We start from the raw sequence: 21,174 nt of genomic DNA, 5'->3' as shown, positions 1-21,174 counted from the left end.
AGATGTCTTTGTAAACAAGGCATTTCCCTGTTCTGCCTAGTGATATGACAGAGATCACCACTCCCTGTCATCAGGAGCAGTGATGGCTGTCATGTGTATAGTAGCCCATCCCCCTCACAGTTAGAATCACTCCCTTGGACACAACCCTTCCCTGCCAGTGTCATTTTCACAGTAATCAGTGCATTTGTATAGCGCTGATCGCTGTATAAATGATCATAGTCCCAAAATAGTGTCAAAAGTGTCCGATGTGTCCACCATAATGTCGCAGTCCCGATAAAAATCGCAGATTGCCGCCATTACTAATAAAAAAAAAATAATAAAAAAAAAATGCCATAAATCTATCCCCTATTTTGTAGACGATATAACTTTTACGCAAACCAATCAATATACGCTTATTAAGATTTTTTTTTTTACCAAAAATATGTAGAAGAATACATATTGGCCTAAACTGAGGAAAAAAATTTTTTAGATATATATTTTTGGGGGATATTTATTATAGCAAAAAAAATTTACGCTCTTTTTTTGTTTATAGAGCAAAAAGTAAACCACAGAGGAAATCAAATACCACCAAAAGAAAGCTCTATTTGTTCGGAGTTTTTAAAGTTTATATTTTGAAATGACTGTTGCAGAATTTTTTTTTAGAGACATACAAAAATATATATTTAGATAGCAAGTATTTCTTCTTACACCAAACGGCTTATAATTGTTTTTTTTGTTTGTTATATTTGCAGTGAATGGGGATCATTCCCACACCCCCGCGGCCATCGATGTAGTCTCTTCAGGGGGAACCTTATCCACGAATGTAACCAGCTCTACGCCGCCTCCAGGTATAGGCTTACCTCCTGGGCCAAATGTGGAGTCCTCCGGACCGGACTCATTGCGATCGACTGCAGCCACTCCATCTTCAGACGGCTTGCCAACAGGGTAAGACTTGCAGGATGTTCATTAGCCCCTTCCAGCACACCCTGGTGTCCCTTAAAAAAGTTCTGAATGCCCTGGCTGTCACAGTGGTCACATGGTCGGGAGCCAGTCCCAACGGTTATTGATTATTAGTGGGGAGTCAGAGCTGTCTTTGACATCTCTGTGCTGGGAGTGCGCACTGAGCATGCTCGCAGCACAGAAACATTCCCCCCCCCCATGACGCATATGTGCAGCAGGTGGGCTTTAAAGTCCACCTTTAAAGCGATGCTCTGCCCAAAAAAAGAAAAATATGTAAAGTCAGCATCTACACATATTGCAGCTGCTGGCTTTTAACAATAGGACACTTACCAGTCCTGTGATGTCCTGTTTCCATCAGCTGTCGGGTACCACCGCCGCCATTGCGGGTAAGGGTACCCGGCAGTGTAGCCTTAAAGCTTCACGCTGGGAATCCTACTGCACATGCATAAGGCCCTGCTCCTCTCTACTACTGGCCCGGCGACAGGGACAGGAGGAGGGAGCCCCGCGGTGATGTCACGGGCTGCGGTCCGGACTCCCGGAAGTGGGAACAGGATACCTGTACTCCACCCCCCCTGAAAGATGCCAATTCTGGCGCCGGAGGGGGAGAGGAGACAAATGAGCAGAACTTTTGGGTGGAACTCCGCTTTAAAGGATAAGTTCACTTTCGTTTTTTAGGTTGGAAAAAGTAACATGTTCCCACTCCCCGATCGCTACATCTAGTGACAGCAAGCAGGGGATCTTCTCCCCCCCCCCCCGCTCGCTGTCACTTTAAAAATACAAAAACCTTGGCCAAGCTGGGCTCCGTCCGCCCAACCGTGTCATTCATTCACAGAGTTCTGTGAATGGTAAACTGCAAGTACCGACATCCTTTGCGGCTGTCGGCTTGTAGTTCTCAACAAACTAACATGGTGCTGTTGAATGCTCTAGGTCAGTGGACCTCCAGCTGTTGCAAAACTACAAGTCTCATCATGCCTCTGCCTCTCGGTTGTCATGCTTGTGGCTGTCTATGCCTCATGGGAGTTGTAGTTCTGCAACAGATGGAGGTCCGCTAATTGCATATCCCTGCTCTAGGTAGTTCATTGTCTCTTCCTGTCAGTGCGTAACTGCCTGGCCATACCAGGTACGAGCAGACAGATACACTGACAAGTCTGCAAGAGTCCTGCATGGCACCCGCGATCGGCAATGCTTTCCAGGCTCCTAGTAAAAAAAAAAATAATAATAATAATAATAATAATACAGGTACATTTTGTTGCCTGCAGAAATGTGTATTTATTATTTTATTTTTTTAAATATGAACTTATTCTTTAATATGAAGACAAAAAGAAGAAGAGCTGAAATACACAAAGGTGAGTGGGGAGACCAAAACTCAAGTGGACAGGAACAAACCTCTGCCTTTAGAACCACTTTAAAGTTTTTTTTTTTACCTTAATGCATTTTATGCATTAAAGTGTTTGTTACCCCAACACTTCATATTCCTGATGTGGCTGCTGTGCCATGTACTTGTATGAGAAAGTCTCCTGATCTCTCTGTATTGCTTCCTTTGTGTGAAATCCCTGGTGATACTGCCAGTCCCTCTGCTTCCCTTTTAAAAACTGACCACACTAAGCAGGAGAGCACATTGTGCTCAGTTCCCTAGCTGTGCTGGGAACTCTGTGTACTCTACTTCAATGTTCAGACTTGTGCTGACACTCCCCCGCTGCACAGCCATTCACTGGGAAGCTCAGTGTGCTGCTGCCTTCCCCCCCCCCCAGCTCTTATGCAGCTGAGAACAGAGGGAATGTGATCACTTATAAAAAAAAGGGAAAAAAGGTATTTAGAATGTTTTTTTTTTTTTTTATATATCTAAACAAAAATGTTTTGCTATTTATTTTGATTTTAAACTGAATGGGTTGTTTTACAAGGTGATCGTTTACAGTTACTTTAAGGTAAAAAAAACCTTCTCTGCTGCAGGATCCCCCTAGACCACCTCCCTTTTTTTTACCTTAGTCGGATCCGATTCAGTGATGTGCAAGCAGCTCGGGAGTGAGCCTGCATAGGTGCCCCCATGGAAAGCAGCTTTCCATGAGGGCACACGCCGAAGAGGAGGGGTCTGGAGCACCAGCGGGGGGACCTCAGAAGAAGGGGATCAGGGCTGCTCTATGCAAAAGCAGTATTTCTCATAGCTTAGAATACCTGATGAATAGGCTGTTAGAACTTAAACCAGCACATAAAATCCTGGATAACGGCATGCAGGAGGGTTGAGAAGTATCCCCAGCAGATCTGGACTTTCTGCAGCTAGATGGCAGTGCGCTGGGGTCTGAGACCTATTACAACTTGTAGTTCTCCAGGGGGCTGGATGGCTGCAGGTCACCTAGGCCTGATCTAAACTGTGACTAGACATGACCAGTGGGTTGTACATGACTGTAGTGGATTGTCAGGCGCACACAGCAGCCTGACTGTGTCTTGGGTGGAAGACCGCTTTCAGATAAATCTATAATACAGCCTTTAGGGGCTTTGTGTCACCTGCCAAACCCTTCTGTGCAACAGGCTTACTGACTGGATCACCAGGTGAAAATAAAGATAAAAAAGCCTAAAAAAGAAAACAAATGCAGCCATCACATCTAAGAATTGGTAAGCTGCAACATAATAAATATTTGCTTTTGGGTTTAATACCGCTTTAAAGAATGCAGCCACCTAATTTTGCTGCCGGTATAGATGGAAGGGTCGGCACACCATTAAACAACTTTCTTTTACTATACTGTACATATACATCTGAGCCATAGGTGTGCGCACAGGGTGTAAATATGTAAAATATGTCATTTACCGACCACTGTGTTGTCTGAATAACCACAGCTGGTGATCAGTACAGATCACTCACTGTGTTCATTCATAACTGAAGCATAATAAACTGTATTACCTATGCTTCTGTTTGTGAATGCACAGGAAGCTGCTCAGCTCAGAGCACTTCCCATTCATTCACTGTTAAGTGCAGCTGAGGCTGTAGAGAAAGGGACTGGGGAATCTCTGTCCTCAGTCGCTTTCTCTGTCTCAAAAGTGAGATATCAGGGGTCTGTCTAGAGCAATGATATTTCACCAAAGACCCCCAATGGGGCTTCTAAAAAAATAGTAAAACTTAAAAAAAAATTGTAGAAAAGAAAATTTTAAAAGATTGTAAAAAATAGAATAACAGATATAAAATAAACTGCTGACACTGTCCACTGCCCTACTGACACTGTCCACTGCCTTACTGACACCGTCCACTGCCCTACTGACACCATCCACTGCCCTACTGACACCGTCCGCTGCCCTACTGACACCGTCCACTGCCCTACTGACACCACCCGCTGCCTTACTGACACCGTCCGCTGCCGTACTGACATGTCCGCTGCCCTACTGACACATCCGCTGCCCTACTGACACGTCCGTTGCCCTACTGACACCATCCTCTGCCCTTCTGACACCGTCCACTGCTCTACTAACAACGTCCTCTGCCCTACTGACAACGTCCTCTGCCCCACTGACACTGCCCTACTGACACCATCCTCTGTCCCACTGACACCGTCCACTGCCCTACTGACACCATCCACTGCCCTACTGACAACGTCCTCTGCCCCACTGATACTGCCCTACTGACAACGTCCTCTGCCCCACTGACACTGCCCTACTGACACCATCCTCCGCCCCACTGACACTGTCCACTGCCCTACTGACACCATCCACTGCCCTACTGACAGCGTCCTCTGCCCCACTGACACTGCCCTACTGACACCGTCCACTGCCCCACTGACACCATCCACTGCCCTACTGACACTGTCCACTGCCCTACTGACACCGTCCACTGCCCCTTTGACAACATCCTCTGCCCCACTGACACTGCCCTACTGACACCGTCCACTGCCCTACTGACACCGTCCACTGCCCTACTGACACCATCCTCTGCCCCACTGACACCGTCCACTGCCCTACTGACACCATCCTCTGCCCCACTGACACTGCCGTACTGACAACGTCCTCTGCCCCACTGACACTACCCTACTGACACCGTCCTCTGCCCCACTGACACCGTCCTCTGCCCCACTGACACCGTCCTCTGCCCCACTGACACTGTCCTTTCCCCCCACTGACACCATCCACTGCCCTACTGACACTGTCCACTGCCCTCCTCTGCCCTACTGACACTGTCCTCTGCCCTACTGATGCCGTCCACTACCCTACTGACGCCATCCACTGCGCTACTGACAACGTCCTCTGCCCCACTGACACCGTCCACTGCCCTACTGACAAACTCTACTGCTCTACTGACTGTCATCATCCAATGTCTTACTGACACCAACCTCTACCTAATTGACATGTCAACTGCCCTACGGACATCGTCCACTGCCCTACAGAATGTATATGTATGTGTGTGTGTGTGTGTATATATATATATATATTCACGCACTCATGTGGTTTTGACCTTTAGCTTCAACATCTGGAGTGCTTTGCATCTAAATAGTTGCATTATGATGATGCCCCGGGAGCCTTGCCCTGGTGTGTGGCGCTTTGTGTGTTTGTGTGCGAGGGGCGTTAACCGCCCCGCATTGTCTTATGTACAAAGAAGGGTTAACCGGAGGCCCAGGAGTGCTTGTTTGTTTGGTGGGTGAGGTCAGAGGCTGAGCGCAATGTCAGTCACAGGTAATTAGTGTTGTGCTTTCACTGCCTCTTTATGTACGGCTCTGTGAGGGGCTCTGTTCTCTGCACTGGACATTTCCTGCTCACAACTCCTGGAAAACTTCTGCCTGAACTGTGAAAACCCCCTTTATGTGAGCGCACCGAGCGCCTGCTCCCGTCTATCCTACATGGGATGTTGCAAGGAGATTTGGTTGCTGCTCAGTTTCAAAGGCTCAGGGTGAGCAAATAAACCACTTTGTAAAAAGCTGGCTGAAAAGAAACATTTATTTTACTTTTTTTTACTGTTATTTTATTTTTATTTTTATCATCTTTTTTTTTTTTTTAACTCAATATTTAGATGATGGATTTAAACATTTTGGGGTTTTGAAGAGGATCTTTTTCTGTTTGCAGATTTGTATGCATTGTGTTTCTAATGACACGAATATGGCTCATCTAACTTGTAGATTCATGTCTTTGTTTCCAAGAGCAACACAAGCATTTCCCTTTGTGTCTTCTCAGTGATTGTGGCTTAAAGGGGTTGTAAAGATTTTTTTTTTTTTAATAACAAATATGTCATACTCAACTCCTCTGTGCAGTGATTTTGCATAGAGTGGCCCCCTGATCCTCCTCTTCTGGGGTCCCCCAGCGGCTTCTCCTCTTTTCGAGTGCCCTGTTGGAGAGCCGCTCTCCCTCTGGGCACTTGTGCAGGCGCGCTCCCGTGTCCTTCTGCTGCATCCATTGACACAGACAGCAGGACTCGGCCCCGCCCCCTGCTCTTGCGTCATTGGATTTGATTGACAGCAGCACCCGAAGCCAACTATATACGGCTGCTTTCCAGTCTCTGAGCAGTTTTAGTGTCTTAAAGGGTATCTAAGCCCTTGTACACACGGTCAGTCATTCCGACGGAAAATGTTCGATCGGACTGATAATCCGCTGATAATCCGCTCCATCGAACTGTTTCTGTCAGAATATCCGACCAACAAAGTTTGAGAGCTGGGCTATAAAATTTTCCAATAACATGATCCGATCGGACTTTGTCCGATCATTTGTAGAGAGTTCCGATCGGACAAAGTGGCACGCATGCTCAGATCAAATTACGAGACCAAAGCTATTGGCTACTAGCCTGAACGTAGTCCCGGCGTAACGAAATAACGTCATCACGTTACGAAGGATCGGATTTTCCAACAACTTTGTCCGACTGTGTGTATGCAACACCAGTTTCGGACAAAATCCATCGGACAAAATTCGACGGATTTTGTTGTCGGAATTTCCGACCGTGTGTACAAGGGCTTACAGGTAAAAAAAAATATATCTTTTTTTTATAACAAACAAATATGTCATACTTCCCTCCTCTGTGCATTTGTGGTTTTGCACAGAGTGGTCCCCGATCCTTCTCTTCTGGGGTCCCCGCTCTCCCTTGGAGGAACTCGTGTGTGTGTGTGTGTGGGGGGGGGGGGGGGGGGCCTGCTGCTGTCTATTGACACAGACAGCAGGCCCCGTCCCCCTGCTCCTGCGTCATTGGATTTGGTTGATAACAGCGGGAGCCAATGGGTGCGCTGCTATCAATCTATCCAATCAGGACCCGAGACACCGGCAGGAGCTGCTGTGCTCTGCCCCATCTCTGGAAAGACCGAGTTCAGGTAAGTAAAAAAGGGGGGCTCTGGGGGGGGGGGGCTGTTGCACAGAAGGTTGAAGAACCTCAAGGTTTAACAGCCCCTGGAGAGAGCAAAAGGATGGGCTTCTAAGTCTACTGTTTTCTCCATCACGGTCCATTTAGCTGCATTGAAAGCGATAAGGCCTGTAAGGCCTCATTCACACCTATGCGTTTTGTAGCTTGAAGCCTGAAGCTACAAAATGCTGGAGGGGGGGAAAAAAATCTATTATTCTCTATGGAGATGGTTCACCTCTCCGCTCCAAAACACCTGAAGCTCAAAAACGTTCTGGAACTCTCTTTTTTTTTTTTAGGCAGATTTGGGCGTTTTCCTGCTTTTTACATCGGGGGCCTTTTGACCTGTACAAAATCGTGGCAAAAATGCGGCGAAACGCAGTAAAAAACCGCTGCAAAAATCACGCGACTTTCTGCCTGAAAACGCTACGCTCAGGTGTGACTGGGGCCTAATGCCCTGTACACACGGTTGGACTTTCCGACGACACAAAATCCGTCTGATTTTCTCAGACGGATTTTGGGCCAAACTTGTCTCGCATACACACGGTCGCACAAAGTTGTCGGGAAATCCGATCGTTCTGAACGCGGTGACGTAGAACACGTACGACTGGACTATAAACAGGCCAGTAGCCAATAGCTTTCGTCTCGTAATTTATTTCTGAGCATGCGTGGCACTTTGTCCGTCGGAATTGTCTACACACGATCGGAATTTAAACGATCGGATTTTGTTGTCGGAAAAGTCTAGATCCAGCTCTCACACTTTGTGTGTCGGAAATTCCGACGCAAAAAGTCCGATGGAGCCCACACACGATCGGATTTTCCGACAACACGATCCGATCGCACATTTTCCGTCGGAAAATCCGACCGCGTGTACGGGGCATTAGTGTTACTAACGGCAGCCTAGAAAAATCAGGCCTTCCGCCCTGGCATACGGCGTTGCATGCTGTGATAGAGCTGTGTAAATCACAGAACTGGATGAACAGGAACACAAATCCTTTTGGCAGCTCTGATCGATGTATTCTATCTGTGTATTTGCCCCGGGGGGGGGGGTTCAGCTTTGATTATTTTGGAGACTGTTGCACCTTTAATCCCCCAGCATCTGAGCTGGACAGCGGTGCTGAGTAGGTAAATAATAAAGGTGTCAGTCACAGAAATGTTCTTGGCCAAAACCCCAAGGACGGGAATGTGCGAGATGAGCCAGGCAGAAGGTAGACGGTGAATGTGGAACACACAGACGGAAAGACGAGGTGGAATGGAAAGGCAAACATTGGCTCCGCAGCAGCAGCCATTTTTATTGCCTCTCCTTTATTTTTTTTTATTATTTGCATCTCCTGTCTTTTTCTATACAAAGTGTGTCTCGAGTCGGGTGTTACGCCTCCTTTACCCCCCCCCCATTGTACATTCACCGCAGCGTTAGCGAGGTGTAGATGTGCAAAATGTATTATTTTTTTTTTTTATATATATATTATTTTTTTTTCTTTTTTTCTTTTTTTTTTCCTGAGTTGGCTGCCGTTCGCTGTTCTGCCTTAGCACAAAGCAACTTATGTGTGTCCGTCACTCTGGCACTCAGGCAGCGGTTTCCTCCTGCAGTTAAGAGAGGCTCCTTTGGCAGATGTATTGCAGCCCTGTGCCCTGACCATAGAGGAACTGGGCAGAGTCGTCCAACCCACAGGGCACCTCCAAACCAGAGCTCAATCTTCCCGGCTGACCTCCATGTTTGTCTTTCTTCTGCTGTGCTGTCTGTCTGGCTATGGTGTCATCAACGTTTTTCAAAAAAAAAAATACTTCACCACGATGTATGATTTAACGCGTACCTTATTTTATTTAAGTTCCTCGTCAGAACGGTCATTTCACGAAAACAAAACAGTCACACAGTCGTGGATTTGTAATGTTTTTCGCAAGAAGTAGACAGTTAAAGATTTTGAATCAAAGTTGATTTAAATCATGATTTAAACCCTTAAAAAAAAAAAAAAAAAATCCTGAAAGACAAAGGCATAATGAGCTAGTATCTATAGCATACTAGCTCATTATGTATTAATTACCTTACATTGCAGCCCCCGCAGCCATCCTCGACCCCCACCTCCGGCCGCGGACATCTCTCCCATAGCTTACTTCCGGGTATCGTGGCTTCAGCGCCACGATTGGCCGGAGCCACGGTGACGTCACTCCCAGGCATGCGCGCGGGAGTCAGTGCAATGCCACATCTAACTGAAGCAACGGCACAGTGTGCCATTGCTTCAGTGCGCATGTGCTGATCACTTCAGCACATGTACACACAGGTGGATATCTCCTATACAGTACAGGTTTAGGAGATATCCAGGGTAGCTACAGGTAAGCCCTAAAGAAGTAAACCCTCAGCAAAAAAAACAAAAAAAAACCCTGCAAGACAAAGGCATAATTAGCTAGTAAGCAATGGCGCTATATGCCGCTGCTTCAGTTGCACTGTGCTGTTCCCACGCGCATGCATGGAGTGACGTCCAGGTATCGCGGCTCCGGCGCTGTGATTAGCCGGAGCCGCGATACCTGGATGTCACTCCATGTATGCGGGCGGGAACAGCACAGTGCAACTGAAGCAACGGCATATAGCGCCATTGCTTCAGTTGTCTTAAGTGCGCATGCGCCGCATGACGTCGGCACATGCAAATACAGGGATATCTCCTAAACCGTGCAGGTTTAGGAGATATGCTTATTAGCTACAGTTAAACCTTAATATAGGCTTACCTGTAACATAAAGTTGTAAAGAGGGGTTTACAACCACTTTAATATAGGCTTACCTGTAGGATAATGTTATAGAAATGGGTTTACAACCACTTTAAATCACTAGTAAAAAGGCTTGATTTAATAACTCGATTTAAATCATTATTTTTAAAGGGCAACTGTCATTTCTGTCCCACAGCGGCTCCTCCTCAGACCTGCTGTTGACTCACCGACAGTCCCATTCACTTTAACCCCTTGCCGACCAGCTGCTGTCATTATACGGCGGCAGGGCGGCTCGCAATTCTTTATTCACTACATCGGTAAAAACACAAATGTAATGGGCTAACGTGTTTCGGCCGTGATAGCCTTCTTGATAGCTATGAGGAAGGCAATCACAGACGAAATGTGTTAGCCTGTTACATTTTGTATTTTACCATGTAGCGAATATAGATTTACACTTTATTGGACTATACGACTAGATTTTACAACTATGTACAGTATATATTCCCTACCCGGCCAATGCCCCTGAAAGCTAGATATCACTGAAGTAGGCACCGCTACACCAGTGATCTCTACTTGCTTCCGGGGCCTGGGCAGGGTGGCTGCTGCTTACTGAACTACTGTGGCACGGACACAATTAAAAGAATGCTTTGCATTTCCTGAATGAATGCAAAGTTTTCTCTGATTGGATGAGATGGCGAGGCAGGGCGGGCACAATGCAAAGCATTTTCTGAATGGTGCCTGTGCCAAGCAGCTGACCCATGGAAGTAAGTGGAGATCACTGAAGTGGTGGTGTCTACTTCATTGATTTTCAGCTTGCAGGAGCATCATCCAGGTATGGTATATACTAGGCCTGCAACCATTAAAGTGGTAGTAAACCCTTACAACCAACTTTGACCTACAGGTAAGCCTAGATTAAGGCCTACCTGTAGGTCCAAGAAATATCTCCTAAACCTACACGGTTTAGGAGATATTTGCCGAAAGACAGGCACCGCTGTCTACGGCGCATGCGCACCGCTGTCAAAGGCGATATGCCGCGAGTGGCGGCTCCCGTGCGCATGCGCGGGAGTGACGTCATGGCGGCTTCGCCGAATGACAGCGGCGCAGCAGCGAGACCCACCGAGAAGATGGATGCGCCGGACTACAGGGGACAGCGGTGACTTCGCTGGCTCCTGTGTCAGGTAAGTGACACATAATGGGGTAGTATGCGATGCATAGTAGTCCATTATGCTTTACCTTTGCAGGGAATGAAAGAGGAAGTAAACCCATCAGAATTTACTTACTCTTTAATCGATATTATCGATAATAATCGATAATGAAAATTGTCAACGATTTTCATTATCGATTAGTTGATGCGCACCTTCCTCCCTGTCCGTCCGTTAAATAAATCCTCCTGTCTGTGTACAAGGCGCCGCCGTATGTTACGAGGCACGTCGGCGAATCTCCACCTCGCCTCTCCTCCTCTGGCGTTAGCTCCCCCCTGATCTTCTCAGCCCCGCCCACTTCTGCCTCGAGGGAACAGAGAGGTGAGGGGAGCCAAGCTGGAGAGCTCTACACTGACTGGGAAAGGTAGCGGATAATATAACAGTAAGATAAAACATACACAGTACATGCATTTTTATGACAAGTGTCCCATCCTAACACTCCTAATTATTCCTGGGGGGGGTGCCCCATCATTGGTGTTCTGGGTGGGTGGGTGTAATAGTAGTACCCCATCATTGGTTTTCCCGGGGAGGGGGAGAATAGTGCCCCATTGATGTTCCTGGGAGGGGGAGGGCAATAGTGCCCCATCATTGGTGTTCCTGTGAGGAATAGTGCCCCATCATTGGTGTCACTGTGAGGAATAGTGCCCCATCATTGGTGTTCCCGGCAGGAATAGTGCCCCATCATTGGTGTTCCCGGCAGGAATAGTGCCCCATCATTGGTGTTCCCGGGAGGTATAGTGCCCCATCATTGCTGTTCCTGGGAGGAATAGTGCCCCGTCATTTGTGTTCCCGGGAAGAATAGTGCCCCATCATTGGTGTTCCCAGGAGGAATAGTGCCCCATCATTGGTGTTCCCAGGAGGAATAGTGCCCCATCATTGGTGTTTCCGGGAGCAATCGTGCCCCATACTTGGTGTTCCCGGGAGGAATCGTGCCCTATCATTGGTGTTCCCGGGAGGAATCGTGCCCCATCATTGGTGTTCCTGGGAGGAATAGTGCCCCATCATTGGTGTTCCCGGGAAGAATAGTGCCCCATCATTGGTGTTCCAAGGAGGAATAGTGCCCCATCATTGGTGTTCCCGGGAGGAATAGTGCCCCATCATTGCTGTTCCAGGGAGAAATAGTACCCCATCATTGGTGTTCCCGGGAGGAATAGTGCCCCACCATTGGTGTTCCCGGGAGGAATAGTGCCCCATCATTGGTGTTCCGGGGAGGAATAGTGCCCCATCATTGGTGTTCCGGGGAGGAATAGTACACCATCATTGCTGTTCCCAAGAGAAATAGTGCCCCATCATGGCTGTTCCCAAGAGAAATAGTGCCCCATCATTGGTGTCAGTGGGAGGAATAGTGCCCCATCATTGGTGTCAATGGGAGGAATAGTGCCCCATCATTGGTATCAATGGGAGGAATAGTGCCCCATCATTGGTTTTAGTGGGAGGAATAGTGCCCCATCATTAGTGCTCCCAGGAGGAATAGTGCCCCATCATTGGTGTTCCCGGGAGGAATTGTGCCCCATCATTGGTATCAGTGGGAGGAATAGTGCCCCATCATTAGTGCTCCCAGGAGGAATAGTGCCCCATCATTGGTGTTCCCGGGAGGAATAGTACCCCATCATTAGTGTTCCCGGGAGGAATAGTGCCCCATCATTGGTGTTCCCGGGAGGAATAGTGTCCCATCATTGGTGTTCCTGGGAGGAATAGTACCCCATCATTGGTGTTCCCAGGAGGAATAGTGCCCCATCATTGGTGTTTTGTTCTGCAGTTTGAGTGTAACACTCAGTTTTATCATTATTACTTTTAAATAAATAGAAAAATTGCATATGATTTTTATGATTTTTTCCAATTAATCGATTATGAAAATAATCGTTAGTTGCAGCCCTAGTATATACATAGTTACATTGCACCAAACTGGACCAAAATGTAACTTTGTATAAAATAGCAAGGCCTGGACTTATTTTTTAAACGATAGCCGGTGTCAGTCCATGCCATATCCCCATCCCGTGCATCCAAAAACGTTATCACCACTTCCCGTGAGCCTTGGCTGTCATAGACACATCTCATGAGGGGTAAAACCATGTGGGCCTGGGCTTTCAGTATAGTGCTGACATTTTATTGGGGGCACCACTGTGCAGTATTGAAGCCCACCTAGCACCACAGGGAGAAGAGGACCCCGGGGCGTCACATGGCCTGTCAGAAGACTGCGCAATTAAATGTTTGCATTAGGGAAATTCCTTTACCATCGTTGCCATATCTATTAGTAATGTAGGGGCCATAGGATGGAAACACATTGTATAGTGGGAAACACAGACATCTGATACTTCCAGAAGTGTTCAATGCTGAACACGGAGGCTGCAGCACTGGAACCGAGCGAAAGTTGGAGGCTGCAGCACTAAAACAAAGCATACATTGGAGGCTGCAGCACTAAAACAAAGCATATGCTGGAGGCTGTAGTACTGAAGCAGAGCAAAGGTTTGGATGCTGAAGCACTGAAATAGAGCAAAAGTTGGAGGCTGCAGCACTGAAACAAAGCAAAAGTTGGAGGCTGCAGCACTGGAACAGAGCAAAGGTTGGAGGCTGAAGCCCTGGAACCGAGCAAAGGTTGGAGGCTGCAGCACTGAAACAAAGCAAAAGTTGGAGGCTGAAGCACTGAAACAAAGCAAAGGTTGGAGGCTGAAGCACTGAAACAAAGCAAAGGTTGGAGGCTGCAGCACTGAAACAAAGCAAAAGTTGGAGGCTGCAGCACTGGAACCGAGCAAAAGTTGGAGGCTGCAGCACTGGAACCGAGCAAAGGTTGGAGGCTGCAGCACTGGAACCGAGCAAAGGTTTAGATCAGGGATATGCAATTAGCAGACCTCCAGCTGTTGCAAAACTACAAATCCCATCATGCCTCTGGGTCTGGGTGTCAGGCTTGTGGCTGTCAGAGTCTTGCTATGCCTCATGGGAATTGTAGTTCTACAACAGCTGGAGGTCCGCTAATTGCATATCCCTGGTATAGATGCTGCAGCACTGGAACAGAGCAAAGGTTGGAGGCTGCAGCAATGAGAAAGAAAATTTAAAAGGCAACTTCTGAAAAGTTCTAATTGCTGCTCAGACACGGTTCTATATTTAGTTATGAAATATGCACCAGGTTCTACCCATCACCTGTACACTATTCATGGAGCTGTTTTGTCAGCTGAACCCATAGTCAGTGCTCGCCATGAATTGTCACCATTATGAGGAGTGGGGACTTTTCGTTTAATGTCACTATTTCTTTGTAGACGTGTAGATTTGGTATCGGCTCAGCCAAGCATCCATAGGAGACCGGTACTCCATGCGTGGTAAAACCGTGTCAGGCTTTGAAGCAGACGAAATGCATGCAGGACAGGGGGCATGGCGCGACTCACATGTCGGTGCCAGTTTTGCTGTGGGGGCTGGACAGGACACAGGCACGAGGATGACGGAATTTCCAGTCAAAGCCGCAGTGGCAGACACTCACCAGGTTACACTGCGACTTGGCAGCTCTCCTGGCATCTGTTTGCACAAGGTTGTTTTATTTTGTCAGCAGCCCTGAGAAAGAAGATTCTGTACATTAATTACATTTTGTAATTTATTAGAACATTCCATGCGGTGGAGAGGAAGTCGGCAAAGCCGATTTTATTTTTACCATATACATGTGTGCATCATAATAATCTGCCCCGTTAGTCTGCATTAATGGTAGGAGTCTATCTGCTGTGCAGCTTCATTTCTAAGCTGTCTGCTCATGCTATAGAGTTTGCAGGCCTAAAGTGAACATTAAGCTTGCAAAGCAAAAGCAACAGGTTCTCTTTATGTAACACCTTCAATCCTGCACAGTACCTTCACGCCCTTTAACCCTTTTTACCCGTCACTCACTTATTTGCTGCGCCAAGCAAAGATAAAATATGCAGTAGTTCTGGGTATCATGTATCATGTGACTCGGTACTCTTCCTCCCACAGAAAGTTCCTTGTGCTTGGCAATTAGCTTTCTGAGGCACCAACATCATTACATGGGGGGGGGGGGGGGAGTCTTCTACCCTGTGTAAGCTCTAAATTGGGTCAATTTCTTGCTTTTTCATCTCACCTAAGGGGTTAATCTTCTGTATTGTGTAAAAAGGCTGTTTGATCCGGCCTTCTCTGATCCTCCCCTTCTTCCACTGACTCCAAAACATTTCCTGATATTTACAAAGCCAGGGGACAGGCTGTACATGCTCAGATTGGTGTGTGTTGCTAGAGAGTTTTTTTTTTTTTTTTTATTCTTGGGAGAGTGCAAGTGATCAGCACAGGGCCAATCAGCACTGTCCAGACAGAGGGTCAGGGGTCCTACATTCTCATAGGTCAATTGTGGGAGAATGAAAACTCCTCCTACAAGCTTTAACCAGACACTGATAGAAGTCACAAGACTGCTATATACTGCTGATGAGAAAAGGTATTTAGCAGGTTATATTTACTAAAATAATTGCATTTCCATGTTCTGTGTACTGTGGGAGACCAGATATAGTGACTGCAGGGTGCTGGGTTTAGTAACCCTTTAACCCAATTGCCTATCTGAGCATTTTAACCACTTGACCACTGGGCACTTAAACCCCCTTCCTAACCAGACCAATTTTCAGCTTTCTGTGCTCTCACACTTTGAATGACAATTACTCAGTCATGCAACAATGTACCCATATGAAATTTTGTCCTTTTTTCACACAAATAGAGCTTTCTTTTGGTGGTATTTAATCACCACTGGGTTTTATAAATCAAAAATCCCACGGACGTCCACCCAGAGTAAGCCAGCTGTAGCCGTCTTTTGGCTATGGCCCACTTGGCATGTGGTTAAGCTAATCAAATATACAGTCAGGTCCATAAATATTGGGACATCAACACAATTCTAATCTTTTTATACACCACCACATTGGATTTGAAATGAACAAGATGTGCTTTAACTGCAGCCTTTCAGCTTTAATCTGAGGGTATTTACATCCAAATCAGGTGAACGGTGTAGAAATTACAACAGTTTGTATCTGTTCCTCTCACTTTTTAAGGGACCAAAAGTAATGAGACAGATTAACAATCATCAATCAAACTTTCACTTTTTAATACTTTGTTGCAAATCCTTTGCAGTCAATTACAGCCTGAAGTCTGGAACGCATAGACATCACCAGACGCTGGGTTTCATCCCTGGTGATGCTCTGCCAGGCCTCTACTGCAACTGTCTTCAGTTCCAGTTCCTTGTTCTTGGGGCATTTTCCCTTCAGTTTTGTCAATCGGATTCAGGTCAGGTGACTTGGCCATTGCATAACATTGCACTTCTTTCCCTTAAAAAAAACTCTTTGGTTGCTTTCGCAGTATGCTTCGGGTCATTGTCCATCTGCACTGTGAAGTTCCGTCCAATGAGTTCTGAAGCATTTTGCTGAATATGAGCAGATAATATTGCCCAAAACAGTTCATCCTACTGCTTTTGTCAGCAGTCACGTCATCAATGAATACAAGAGAACCAGTTCCATTGGTAGCCATACATGCCCACGCCATGACACTACCACCACCGTGCTTCACTGATGAGGTGGTATGCTTTGGATCATGGCAGTTCCTTTCCTTCTCCATACTCTTCTCTTCCCATCCCAGGAGCACATATGCAATACGTTGCAGCGTACAGTCCTTCGATGTTGCAACTTTTTGTTTTCTTTCTTTTTTCAAGCTAAGAACATTTTTTCAGCAAAAACAGAAAATACCCGCTGACCTTGCCAGAAATGTGGGGTCTTTGTCACTTTGTGTGAGCTGCACCGAAGAATATCTTCCTTCCAGGCTTTCTTCTGTAAACTACCAATTGCCCTGCCCCCCCCCCCCCCCCCCCCCATATTATGGAGATGAAGAGCTATGGACATGTTTGTAGTCTATTTCAGAAGGGCAGACTTTGGTGACAACTTGTCGCAGCTTTTTTATGGTGACAACCATGGCTCCCTCCATAGATATCCAAGGACATAGCCACTCAGGGACAGGAATTGTGTAATTTGCAGGATTACCGGGTCATAACCACACCAAGGACTAGTTATCTGCCATATATAAAAAAAAATTGGATTTGGATACACTTTAATATACTGGTAAATAAATTCATTCACTGCAAGGGTTATCTGCTAATTTTTGTCTAGGGGATTGGAGCACAGAGATGACCTAATACCTACCTATTACTTACAGTGGGGCAAAAAAGTATTTAGTCAGCCACCAATTGAGCAAGTTCTCCCACTTAAAAAGATGAAAGAGGCCTGTAATTGTCATCATAGGTAAACCTCAACTATGGGAGACAAAACGTGGAAACAAATCCAGACAATCACATCTGATTTTTGAAAGAATTTATTTGCAAATTATGGTGGAAAATAAGTATTTGGTCCCCTACAAACAAGCAAGATTTCTGGCTCTCACAGACCCTTATCTACTTCTTTAAGAGGCTCCTCTCTCCTCCACTCATTACCTGTATTAATGGCACCTGTTTGAACTGGTATAAAAGACCCCTGTCCACAACCTCAAACAATCACACTCCAAACTCCACTATGGTGAAGACCAAAGAGCTGTCGAAAGACACCATAAACAAAATTGTAGACCTGCACCAGGTTGGGAAGACCGAATCTGCAATAGGCAAGCAGCTTGGTGTCAAGAAATCAACTATGGGAGCAATAATTAGAAAATAGAAGACATACAAGACCACTGATAATCTCCCTCGATCTGGGGCTCCACGCAAGATCTCACCCCATGGGGTCAAAATGATCACAAGAACGGTGAGCAAAAATCCCAGAACCACACGGGGGGACCTAGTGAATGACCTGTAGAGAGCTGGGACCAACTTAACAAAGGCTACCACCAGTAACACACTACGCCGCCAGGGACTCAATGTGCTTGTTTGTATTTGTTTCCACATTTTGTCTCTCATAGTTGAGGTATAACTATGATGACAATTACAGGCCTTTTTATGGCCTTTCATCTTTTTAAGTGGGAGAACTTGCACAATTGGTGGCTGACTAAATACTTTTTTGCCCCACTGTGCCTAATCCTCCTATCTTTCCCGCACAAGACCGATCCCTGTGGCTCTTGCCCCCCTCTTTACTTGCTCAGGAACGTAAGTACAAGATATTGTTGAGATGGTACTGATGCCCTATGATTTTACATAAGATGGACCCAGATCCTGAACATGTGCTGGAGGTGACTTCAGGCCATGGGCACTGGGCATTATGTCCCAAGATCACTTCTAGCAGAAACCTTCAGGGTTCTGCTAGAAAGATGAATATGAAGAAGAAGAACTTCATCTTTCAGCATGACAACAACCCAAAGCATACATCTAAATAAACAAAGGAATTGCTTCACCAGAAGAATATTTAAGTTTTGCAATGGGCCAGCAGAAGCCCAGACCTGAATCCCATTGAAAATATGTGGGGTGATCTGAAGATGGCTGTACATAGGAGATGCCCTCACAATCTGACAGATTTGGAGTATTTTTGCAAAGAACAGCGGGCAAATATTGACAAGTCAAGATTTGACATGCTGATAGACTCATCCCCAAAAAGACTGAGTGCTGTAATAATATCAAAAGGTGCTTTAAAAAAGTATTAGTGTAATGCCGCGTACACACGATCGGAATTTTGGCCAGAAAAAGACAAATGAGAGCTTTTCATCGGAAAGTGCAACTGTGTGTACGCTCCATCTCAATTTAGCTGGCTGAATTCCTGCCAGCAAAACTTTGAGAGCATGTTCTCAATTTTTCCGACGGAAATTCCGATTGTGTGTGTGCAGTTCCGACACGCAAAAACTCACGCATGCTCAGATTCAACTAGGAGATGGAAGCTAATGGCTACTGAGTATTGAACTTCCTTTTTCTAGTCCCGTCGTACGTGCTGTACGTCACCGCGTTCTTGGCGGTCGGAATTTGGTGTGACCGTGTGTATGCAAGACAGCTTGAGCGAAATCCCGTCAGAATTCCATCGGGAAAACCATCAGAGCTTTTTCCGACCAAAATTCCGATCGTGTGTACGTGGCATAAGAGTGCGCCCACTTAGACCCCTTTCATACTGGGGCGTTTTTCAGGCGCTTTAGCATTAAAAAAAAGCACCTGTAAATTGCTTGAAAGAAGCTGCAATCCCAATGTGAAAGCCCAAGTGCTTTAAGAGCCCTTTCACAATGTCCGCGCCCGAAAAATCTGGTAAAGTGCCGCTTAAACTAGCATCGCTTTACCAACATTTTTCGAGCCCTATTGGGGCACTTTTAACCCCTGTTAGTGGCCAAATAAAGGGTTAAAAGCGCCCACAAAACACTGCTGCCAAAAGCGCTTTTCAGGCGTTTTGCAGGTGCTTCCCATTGATTTCAATGGGAAGGGGCGCTTTAGGAGTGGTGTATTATTAATTACTTAATTTTTACTTATTATTAATTTTTACTTAAAATAATTATAAATTTTTACTTAATATTAATACACCGCTCCAAAAGCGCTGCAAAGAAACTGCTTGCAGGACTTTTTTTTGACGCCCTGCCAGCGCAGGGCCTCAGTGTGAAAGCACTCAGGCTTTCACATTGGGATTGCAGTTGCGGCTTCTTTCAGGCGCTTTACAGGTGCTTTTTTTTTAAAAGATAAAGAGCCTGAAAAACACCCCAAGTGTGAAAGCACTCTGGCTTTTACATTGGGATTGCAGTTGCGGCTTCTTTCAAGCACTTTAAAGGCGCTTTTTTTAACGCTAAAGCGCCTGAAAAACGCCCCAGTGTGGAAGGGGTCTTTTATATATATATATAGATATATAAAGCCCCTGGACGACGTAAGTTATTACAAAACGCGTAGGGCGGAGCGACGTGTTGACGTCACCTCGGTCTTTTCGTTTGCTAATTACCAGGAAGTACGGGTTGGTTTGTTTGTGTGCGTCCGGCCGGCGCACACTTCCTATTGAGCCTGATGCCAAGTAATTTATGTAAGTGCATTACTATTTTTTGAATTAAAAGTTGTTGGTTTTACACTATTTGGAGCCTTTATCTTTTATGTGGTATTGCGCTGAGTGGAGAGTGGTGTATGGGAGGGAAAAGAAGGCAGAAACTGTATTAGCTCCATCTTGTGGAAGATTTGAGACCGGACAAGCAGCCCATTAATGTGAATGCCCATTCAATCTTTTGTCGCCTGCTGTGATCCTCTGTAACGGGGGGTCACATTGAGTCGGTAAGGAGCCAACTTATATATGTGGTGGTGGCAAGAGCACATTCGCACTTTGGAAAGTTCTTTTTGTTTGGAATCTAGTCATCCACTGTAAATTCATCACGGGTGGTCGGTCCACCACATGGACACTATTTATCATTATTATTAATTTCCATTTATTATACGGACACTATATTATTGTCATTATCAATTAACCTATTTTTACCTATTGGTTTTTCATTTGTTTACCATATTTTTATGTTTATATTGTTTCACACCTTGTTTGAGCTTTAGTTCATCACTCATGCTTTGTATTTTTTCATTTTTTCATTTAACACACAGTGGTTTTTCTCTTTGATGCCAACACTGGAGATACATAGCTGCATCTTATTTGTGCTGGCTAGTGTTGCACATATATACACATGCACAATTTGTTTAAGTGATTCACTTCTCAGGTGTAACAACTTGAGGTGTCCAGTTGTTTTCACCCTTTGATTGGTACATACATATATTCTTTGGGTTCACACCAATTTTAGTCTATATAGGTTAGCGCAATTCCTTTTTTTCTTATATATATATTTTTTTTTATTTTTAATTTTTTTTTACTTCCCTCCAACTAAAATTTCAGTTTGTTGTTTAACTGAGTTGTACAGTTTATAGGTCGCATTAAAGGTGGAAAAAGTTTTGAAATGATTTAGGCCCCTTTCACACTGGGGCGGTTTTCAGGCGCTACAGCGCTAAAAATAGCGCCTGTGTAGCGCCTGAAAAAACTGGCCCGATGCGCTAGCAGGACGGTAAAAACAAGTCCTGCTAGCCGCATCTTTGAAGCGGTGAAACCGCTCCTAAACCGCTCCTACCCGTTGAAATCAATGGGACAGCGTGGCTATACCACCGGCAAAGCG

General features: G+C 45.8%; 1 protein-coding gene across 1 annotated transcript in view; it reads left to right on the top strand.

Moving 5' to 3' along the window:
* WWP2 (WW domain containing E3 ubiquitin protein ligase 2) overlaps positions 1–21,174 on the top strand; it is a 117,922-nt gene that overhangs the window by 42,431 nt on the left and 54,317 nt on the right. Inside the window, exon 6 of the mRNA XM_077452106.1 lies at positions 732–924. Within this exon, the coding sequence (XP_077308232.1) occupies positions 732–924 (193 nt within the window). The remainder of the gene's footprint in view (positions 1–731; positions 925–21,174) is intronic.

The sequence above is a fragment of the Lithobates pipiens genome, unplaced genomic scaffold (genome assembly GCF_037356315.1).
Source record: "Lithobates pipiens isolate NorthernLeopardFrog02 unplaced genomic scaffold, aLitPip1_a1.2 Scaffold_10, whole genome shotgun sequence".
Classification (NCBI taxonomy): Eukaryota; Metazoa; Chordata; class Amphibia; order Anura; family Ranidae; genus Lithobates; species Lithobates pipiens.
Note: the sequence above shows the minus strand (reverse complement) of the source record. Positions and strands in the feature narration are given on the sequence as shown.